Source organism: Triplophysa rosa, linkage group LG25, assembly GCF_024868665.1.
Source record: "Triplophysa rosa linkage group LG25, Trosa_1v2, whole genome shotgun sequence".
Classification (NCBI taxonomy): domain Eukaryota; kingdom Metazoa; phylum Chordata; class Actinopteri; order Cypriniformes; family Nemacheilidae; genus Triplophysa; species Triplophysa rosa.
The window spans coordinates 16729205-16738109 of NC_079914.1; the positions used below are offsets into that span (position 1 = coordinate 16729205).

Consider the following 8905-nt stretch of genomic DNA (forward strand, 5'->3'; position numbering starts at 1 on the left):
TCTCTCTCTCTCTCTCTCTCTCTCTCTCTCTCTCTCTCTCTCTCTCTCTCTCTCTCTCTCTCTCTCTCTCTCTCTCTCTCTCTCTCTCTCTCTCTCTCTCTCTCCCTCTCTCTCTCTCTCTCTCTCTCTCTCTCACTCTCTCGCTCTCTCTTGTTGTATTGTACAGAAATATTGTTCAATTTTGGTCCCCACAGTGACACGAGTCCCCGTGAGCTGGTGTGCATTCAGGTTTAGGTCCCCACTTATATGTTTTATAAAAACATGAACACACACACACACAGTTTGATGAGACTCTTGACAGGTTGATTACAGTGTTCAGATGCAGTGGTGCATTGTGGGTAAAGCTCATGTCACTCAACACACACACACACACAACTGTGATCATATTCACAACACACAACAGCAGCTCATGTGTGTTACACTCATGACATCATTAGCTCCAGGAGTTTGCTCGGTTTCACATTTCCACTGGAATTCTGTGACAAATGAGGAAAGAGAGAGAGTGTGTGTGTGTGTGTTTTCATGTTTGTATATCCCGGTGGGGACCTAAACCTGAATACACACCAACACATGGGGACTCGTGTCACTGTGGGGACCAAAATTGAGGTCCTCATATTTTTTACAAATCTAAAAATGCAAAAAGTGTTCTGTGATCTTTAGGTTTAGGGATAGGGTTAGGGGATAGAATATACAGTTTGTACAGTATAAAAACATTACGCCTATGGACTGTCCCCACGGGGATAGTCAACCAAAGCCTGTGTGTGTGTGTGTGTGTGTGTGTGAGCGTGCGTGCGTGCGTGCGTGCGTGCGTGCGTGTGTGTGTGTGACAAACATTGTGTGCATGCGTGTGTGTGTGTGTAAACAGGAAGCATTGTTTTATTGGCTCACACATCAATGTTTCCGTTATGATGAGCGAAGCAAATCGTCTTTTGTGCATCTAACACTGCCAGCTTTGTCCTGAAGTACACACACACACACACACACACACACACACACATTCTTCCTCTGGTTTGTCTCTTTATTTTTGCCTGAATCTACTGAAAAGAGAAACACATTTCTATCAGAATCACTACCATAGCAATGTTTAAGGCTGGTGGAATGAAAGTGTTGTGGGCAAATTCTCCGTCTGTCCATGCAGGCGCGCAAGAACAGTGCAGGAGTGCAGCAGTTCTCATATCCCCACCTGAGGAAGCAGAACACTTATTTAAGCAGGATGATTTTAATAACAGAGATATACATGCCTTTCACCATAGTGATATTCAAATTGAATGTACTGAAAGGAGATGACTTATACCTGTCAGAAGGGAAGAGCCACACAGGGTCAGATTAAAGGTGGTGCTGATGCAGGTGGATGAGGAGGAGTTGGGGCAGGAGGTGGGTTTTGAGCGGCTGTACGCTTGATCTTTCATAGAATTCTGCATTCTCAGTTTCCTCCAACAGAGATGTCAACAATCTGTCTGATCTGTGCAAAATCACCGATCTCAATATGAACTCAAACATTTCTCATCACATTCTCACAAAAGTGAATGAAGTGAGATAGTTGTTTCATTGATTTCTGTTCACATTTATTAGAGCACTTTTGTAATGTTGCAGGGTTCAAAGCAGCTTTACAAGAAAATAAAAACACAGAAAACACAACATTTCATATATAGAAAAAATACCAAAGAGTAAAAATGTTGTAATGCACAGAAATACTATGTGTGATGATTGATGTTGTGTGAACGCTACACACATGAGAAGGGTCACTGTTTCATCATATCTGGTGATTTTACACCTGTTTAACATTTTATGTTCAAATCTCTCTTTCTCTCGTGCATGTGTGTGTCAGGTGAGAGGTGCGAGATCTCGTCTCGTTCGGGTCGCTGTGCTGATGGTGTGTGTAAGAACGGGGGGACGTGTCTGAATCTGCTGGTGGGGGGGCTCAAGTGTGAGTGTCCGCCGGGAGGATTCGAGAAACCCTTCTGCTCCCTGAGCTCCAGAAATTTCCCACCAAACTCCTTCATCACCTTCAGAGGACTGAGACAGAGATTTCACTTCATCATCACACTCTCGTGAGTACGCACGCGTGCACACACACACACACACACGCACACAGCAGAGGAATCTCATCATTATGACTGTGATGTTCTGATGTGAGTTCATCTTGTAATCCTCTCTAAATCTGCGTGTGTGTGCGTGTGCGTGCGTGTCAGGTTTGTGACAGGAGAGCCGAACGGTCTGCTGCTGTATAACGGCAGGTTTAATGAGAAACACGACTTCATCGCTCTGGAGATCATCAACCATCAGATCCAGCTCACATTCTCTGCAGGTGAACATCAGTCCTCACACATACACAACATCAATCACATCTCTCTCTCTATATATATTCTGTGTGTGATGTGTTTCTATAGCTCAGGTGTAGAATTTAAACTTTGATTTCTGATTGGATGAGACACTGTACAACACTGATCTGCTGTGAGTGATGATTGATGACCTTTGACCTCTGCAGGTGAAACCAAGACAACCGTCTCACCGTTCATCCCAGGAGGAGTCAGTGACGGCCGATGGCACACAGCACATGTGCACTATTATAACAAGGTAACACACACACACACACACACACACAGGATGTGACATCTCAGTCCATTCACGAAGTCAATTAGCATCATAATGCTGTTGCCCGGCAACCGCCGTGTAAATATTCCTCTTGCTCTGCGTGTGTGTAAATCAGTTTGAAGTTGTGTGTAATTTACAACACAATACTGTGAGGTCTGGCATCATCTGAGATCAACCCGAGAGAGCAAATAGAGTCTCAGAGTTTCTCTCGTGCGTGCGTCTCCTCTTTTACAATGTTTCATTCTCAAATTACTGTCAGATTTCAGGGCTCGACATTAACGCACGTGAGAGAGAATTTTACTTGCCCGACCGGACAAAAAACAGTGCGACATATGTAGAATAATAAGAATATGTGCATTAGACAGAGCTGCGTGTTTGTCGTGGTTGTGTGTGACAATAATCAATGCGGAATCCTGTTATTTCAATGTCATCTGCGTGTCTGAGTGAATTATGTGCACAGTTTAACATACAACACGAGTGATGGTCGAGGATTTATCTGCGTCTGCTCTGTATGAGGACATGAACACATGAACTTCATCTCCTGAGTTGCTCTGAGAGTTTATTTTACGAGTTTGAGTGAAGCTGTCTGCAAACAAGCGTCTTCCCAAAGACCCGTCAAAATAAAAGTCCCGTTAAATTGAACATTCAGACAAAAAAATACTTTAGTGAACTATAGTATTTACTATTGAAAATTGAAGTGCCCTTGTAGTGAATTGATAAACACTGTATACTATAGTAAAGTTAAAAAATAATATTGTAAGAATTTTACTGCAGTTTACTATACTATACAGCCTTAACACTAATAATAATTACTGCTTGCCTTTGTTTTATAGCAGTCACGGAGAGTAACGGCCTGTAACCAAATTCAGGCGGCCAAAGCGGACACTAGTTAAAATGCTTAGAAGCAAACTTGACCAATCTAGATCCCAAACAATTATATTGATTATATTATAATATTAGGATTTGAATATGAAGCCGTCACATGTTAATCAGCAACACACACTAGTGTGTGTAAGAGTTTCTGAAAAACCTCTCTGAGAAGTCCCACACGGGCTGATCTGTGTTCTCTGGCCTGAGGGATGCGTGTATCAAATGTAGGACAGTGTGTGTGTGTGTGTGTGTGTGTGTGTGTGTGTGTGTGTGTGTGTGTGTGTGCGTGACCTCATGCTTTATGCTGAACTCCCCCTTTAAGACACACACATACACACACAGAGAGAGAGAGAGAGAGAGAGGGGGGGGGATATCTGGATTTCTGGAGTGAATGTCAGTAGTTGTTGGTGTTAGAATGTTGATCAACACAACACAATACACTTGACTTATGATTTAACATCAGCAGGAAAGACTGGACCAATCACAATTCAGTATGCTTATGTGTGTTGATGAACGGATGATGTAAATGTTTGTGTGTTTGTTGCAAACATCTCATCAGAATCGAGTGTGTGTGTGTGTGTGTGTGTGTGTGTGTGTAGGGCTGGAGTGGGCGTGGCTAATGTTACACTTTGACCAACAGTAAGTGTGTCCCAGACTCTAGTGTGCTCTGATTGGTTGATTCAAACCTTGTGATCATTGTGATTTATCTTCATTAATTACATTTGTAAAATCTGTTTGTAACATGTGTATGGTGACATTTAATTCACACATTTCAACTGAAGAAAGTCTGAAAGTTATATTACAAAAAATGTGTGTGTGTTAGAGTGTGTGTGTGTGTTAGTGTGGGTGTGTGTTTGTGTGTGTGTGTTAGCGTGTGTGTGTGTGTGTTTGTGTGAGTGTGTGAAACACCAAGGATTTAGTGAGAGCCGTGTTAGCTTGTGTGTGTTAGCGTGGGTGTGTATTAGTGTGGGTGTGTGTTTGTGTGTGTTAGCGTGGGTGTGTGTTTGTGTTAGTGTGGGTGTGTGTTGTGACCTCCTCAGAGGGGTCAGTCTGAAAAGGGTCGTGACCTGTCAGTGGTGAGGTCATTCATTAACTAGAGGTCGTTATTGTGTCTGTGAAGGTCTGTACATCTGTCCACACACACACACACACACACACACACACGCACACACACCCACCTGCTGTGATCTGATTCATCATCACAGATGTGTTCATGAATATGGACATTTTGGGCATAATGGGATATCATCAGCTCTCTCTCTCTGTCTCTCAGCCCGTCCTGAACCGCGCCGGTGTCCCGCAGGGTCCCTCCGATCAGAAGGTTGTCGTGGTTACAGTGGATGACTGTGACACGTCCGTCGCGCTGAGATTCGGTCATGCGATTGGAAATTACTCGTGTTCGGCTCAGGGCAGCCAATCAGGATCCAAGAGGTGACGTCCCTGCAGGAGTGATGTAGATGATGTTTGTTTGGTGATTCTGAGCGTTTGGTTGTTTTTTCTCCTCAGGTCTCTGGATCTCACAGGTCCGCTGTTGCTGGGTGGCGTTCCCAAACTTCCTGAAGACTTCCCGGTTCAGAACCGTCAGTTCATCGGCTGCATGAAGGAGCTGCGCGTCGACGACAGACACGTCGACATGGCCGGTTTCATCGCTAATAACGGCACACTGCCGGGTGAGATGATTGATAGCTGTCAGGAGGAATGTTTCCCATAAAGCCGAGCGTGTGTAGACTGATGTGTGAATGTTGTGTCAGGCTGTTCGGTCAGACGTCACGTGTGCAGTAATAACCCGTGTGTGAACGGAGGCTCGTGTGTGGATCTGTGGGGGTCGTTCACGTGTCGCTGCCCGCTGGGCTTCGGAGGACACAAGTGTGAGAAAGGTACGAGACAACACCAGACCTGCGGATGAGACCACCGGATCTGAAATCAACCATCATCTCTCTCTCCCTCTGTGCAGTGATGCCAAACCCCATGCGTTTCCAGGGCAACAGTCTGTTGTCGTGGAGTAATCTGGCTTTCGTGGTAACGGTTCCCTGGCATCTGGAGTTTATGTTCCGCACACGACAGATGACATCATCAATCCTGCACATCAGCTCTGAACAGCACAACCTCACCATACAGGTACTGCCACACACACACACACACACACACACACGCTTGAAGAGCCGGTGCACGTGTGACTCTAGCGCTCCACCTGTTGGCTGTTTGTGTTATTACACGTCAGATTAGATTTGAGATCATTGTTTATTGTGTGTCTGTGTTGTTTGTAGTTGCGCGAGGGTCTCGTGTTGATGTCCGTCCAGCGCGGTGAAGACTCGACCGTGTCTCGTGTTGATGATGTCACAGTGAATGACGGTCAGTGGCATCAGGTTCAGCTGGAGCTCAGAGGAGCGGCGGAGGGTTCAGTCACAGCCGCTCTGACGCTGGATCACGGCCTGTATATGGTGAGACACACGTGAGATTTAACTGAGACTGATGACATCGAGGTCTCATCCTGTGCTCATGATGTCTCATTCTGTGCGCAGGCCTCCATGCAGCTGAACTCAAAGATTCAGGGAGAGAAAATAAAGACGATGAGTGTGGGTGGATTCACAGGATGTGTGCAGGTAACACACACATGCAGGTGTTATTATACAGGCTGTACGTGTTGTTTTACAGGTATAGTTTGTGTCATTTATTGTGTGCTGATCCTCAGGGTGTGCGTTTGGGTGAGTCGTCCTCCAATGCTGTATTTCCCAGCATGCATCAGGCTCATGTTGTGAATGTTGAGTCAGGCTGCAGTCTACCGAACCCCTGCGACTCCAACCCGTGTCCATCACACAGCACCTGCAGAGACCACTGGGACTCATATACATGCACCTGTCACATCGGTCAGTGTGTCATCTGTCTGAGTGCATGTGTCTGCGTGCGTGTGTCTGCGTGCGTGTGTCTGCGTGCTTGTGTCTGCATGCTGGTGTGCCTGTGTCTGCGTGCGCGTGTGTGTGCGCCTGCATGCGTGCATGCATCTGTGTGCGTGCGTGCAAGTGCCTGTGTCTGCAATGGTGTGTGTCTGCGTGCGTGTGCCTGAGTGCATGTGTCTGCATGCGTGCGCGCATATGTGTGTGTGTGTGTGTGTGTGTGTGTGTGTGTGTGTCTGCGTACATGTGCCTGTGCATGTGTGTCTGCAATGGTGTGTGTCTGCATGCATGTGTCTGCAATGGTGTGTGTCTGCGTGCGTGTGCCTGTGTGCGTGTGTCTGCAATGGTGTGTGTCTGCGTGCATGTGTCTGCAATGGTGTGTGTCTGCGTGCGTGTGCCTGAGTGCATGTGTCTGCATGCGTGCGCGCATATGTGTGTGTGTGTGTGTGTGTGTGTGTGTGTCTGCGTACATGTGCCTGTGCATGTGTGTCTGCAATGGTGTGTGTCTGCATGCATGTTTCTGCGTGCGTGTGTCTGGATGCATGCGTGTGTCTGTGTGCATGTGTCTGGATGCGTGCGTGTTCCTGTGTGCATGTGTCTGGATGCGTGCGTGTGCCTGTGTGCATGTGTCTGGATGCGTGCGTGTTCCTGTGTGCATGTGTCTGGATGCGTGCGTGTGCCTGCGTGCGTGTGTCTGCGCGCTTGTGTCTGCATGCTGGTGTGCCTGTGTCTGCGTGCGCGTGTGTGTGCGCCTGCATGCGTGCATGTGCCTGTGTGCGTGTGTCTGCAATGGTGTGTGTCTGCGTGCATGTGTCTGCAATGGTGTGTGTCTGCGTGCGTGTGTCTGTGTGCATGTGTCTGCATGCGTGCGTGTGTCTGCGTGTATGTGTCTTATGTATATATATATATATATACAGTATATGTAACACGTGCTGCTTCTGTCTGTTGATGAACAGGTTACTATGGCAACAACTGTACAGACGTCTGCGCTCTTAACCCTTGTGAGCACCAATCAGCTTGCAGCAGGAAGTCAAGCTCCGCCCGTGGATACGTGTGTAACTGCCCAAGCAACTACTTTGGGCAGTACTGCGAGAAAAAGTACACATATACGTACATCTCTGTTTTAGTCTTTCACGCTGACGTGACGTGTGCGTGCTAACATGTGTGTGTGTGTCAGGACTGACGTGCCGTGTCCTCGCGGGTGGTGGGGTGAGAAGTCATGTGGTCCGTGTAACTGTGAAACGTCTAAAGGATTCGACTCTGACTGTAACAAGTCGAGCGGAGCGTGTCGCTGCAAGGTAACGTGTGACGGTCATGTTGCTGCGGTAACTCACTCTGTGTTTGTGTCTGACCGTGTGTGTGTGTGTGTGTGCAGGACAATCACTTTCGTCCGGTGGGCAGTGACACGTGTCTGTTGTGTGATTGTTATTCTGTGGGCTCGTTCTCTCGAGCGTGTGATGGTGTCAGCGGGTCATGTCAGTGTAAGCCGGGGGTCATAGGTCGTCAGTGTGATCGCTGTGATAATCCGTTCGCTGAGGTGTCATCCAACGGCTGTGAAGGTCAGACTTTAACACACACACACACGTGATGATTGTTGTGTGATTTTGGCGTGTTTTCTCACATGCGCGTGTGTGTGTTGCAGTGATCTATGACAGTTGTCCTCAGTCTATTGAAGCGGGGATCTGGTGGCCCAGGACTAAATTTGGTTTGCCGGCTGCTGTCTCGTGTCCTAAAGGATCAGTGGGTATGAAGGAGCTGATGTGTGTTGTCTTGTGTATAATGTGACGGAGGGTTTGTGTGTGTTTAACAGTGTGTGTGTTGTGTAGGTACAGCGGTGCGTCACTGTGATGAACACAAGGGCTGGATGACACCAAACCTCTTCAACTGCACACGTGTCAGCTTCAGTAAACTCAAAACACTGGTGAGAATCTGTCTGTGTGTGTGTGTGTGTGTGTGTGTGTGTGTGTGTGTGTGTGTGTGTGTGTGTCTCTCTCTGAGTGTGTGTGTGTTAATGTGAGTTTGTTGTGCTGTCGCAGGCGGAGCGTGTGAGCGGTAACCTGTCACTGATGAACTCGAGTCTGGTTCAGCAGACGGCCGCTCGTCTCTTCAGCTCCACACAGAACATCCGACAGCAGTTTTACGGCAGTGATGTGAAGATTGTGTATCAGCTGACACGCTCCATCCTGCAGCACGAGAGCACACAACACGGCTTTAACCTCACCGCAACACAAGACGTCCTCTTCAATGAGGTACACACACACCTGACACAAACACACACACACCCCCACAGGTCTGATGGACTGATGTGTGACGTGTGATTGGTCAATTCTGCAGCACGTGATGCATGTGGGCAGTGCCGTGTTATCCGCTGACACACGCAGTCACTGGCAGCTCATTCAACAGACGGACGGCGGGACGGCAACACTGCTGAAACACTTCGAAGAGTACACAAACACACTCGCTCAGAACATGAGGAAGACCTACCTGAACCCCTTCACCATCATCACACCAAACATCGGTGAGAACACACACACACACAACACACA

General features: G+C 47.4%; 1 protein-coding gene across 1 annotated transcript in view; it reads left to right on the plus strand.

The window, feature by feature from the left end:
• The window catches only part of celsr2 (cadherin, EGF LAG seven-pass G-type receptor 2), a 51776-nt gene that overhangs the window by 28156 nt on the left and 14715 nt on the right, over positions 1-8905 (plus strand). Inside the window, exons 3-19 of the mRNA XM_057325386.1 lie at positions 1829-2051; positions 2193-2308; positions 2489-2577; positions 4739-4896; positions 4972-5135; positions 5217-5342; positions 5420-5583; positions 5733-5906; positions 5988-6068; positions 6158-6332; positions 7316-7457; positions 7537-7657; positions 7735-7918; positions 8002-8103; positions 8186-8280; positions 8396-8608; positions 8694-8888. Of these exons, the coding sequence (XP_057181369.1) occupies positions 1829-2051; positions 2193-2308; positions 2489-2577; positions 4739-4896; positions 4972-5135; positions 5217-5342; positions 5420-5583; positions 5733-5906; positions 5988-6068; positions 6158-6332; positions 7316-7457; positions 7537-7657; positions 7735-7918; positions 8002-8103; positions 8186-8280; positions 8396-8608; positions 8694-8888 (2522 nt within the window). The remainder of the gene's footprint in view (positions 1-1828; positions 2052-2192; positions 2309-2488; positions 2578-4738; positions 4897-4971; positions 5136-5216; positions 5343-5419; positions 5584-5732; positions 5907-5987; positions 6069-6157; positions 6333-7315; positions 7458-7536; positions 7658-7734; positions 7919-8001; positions 8104-8185; positions 8281-8395; positions 8609-8693; positions 8889-8905) is intronic.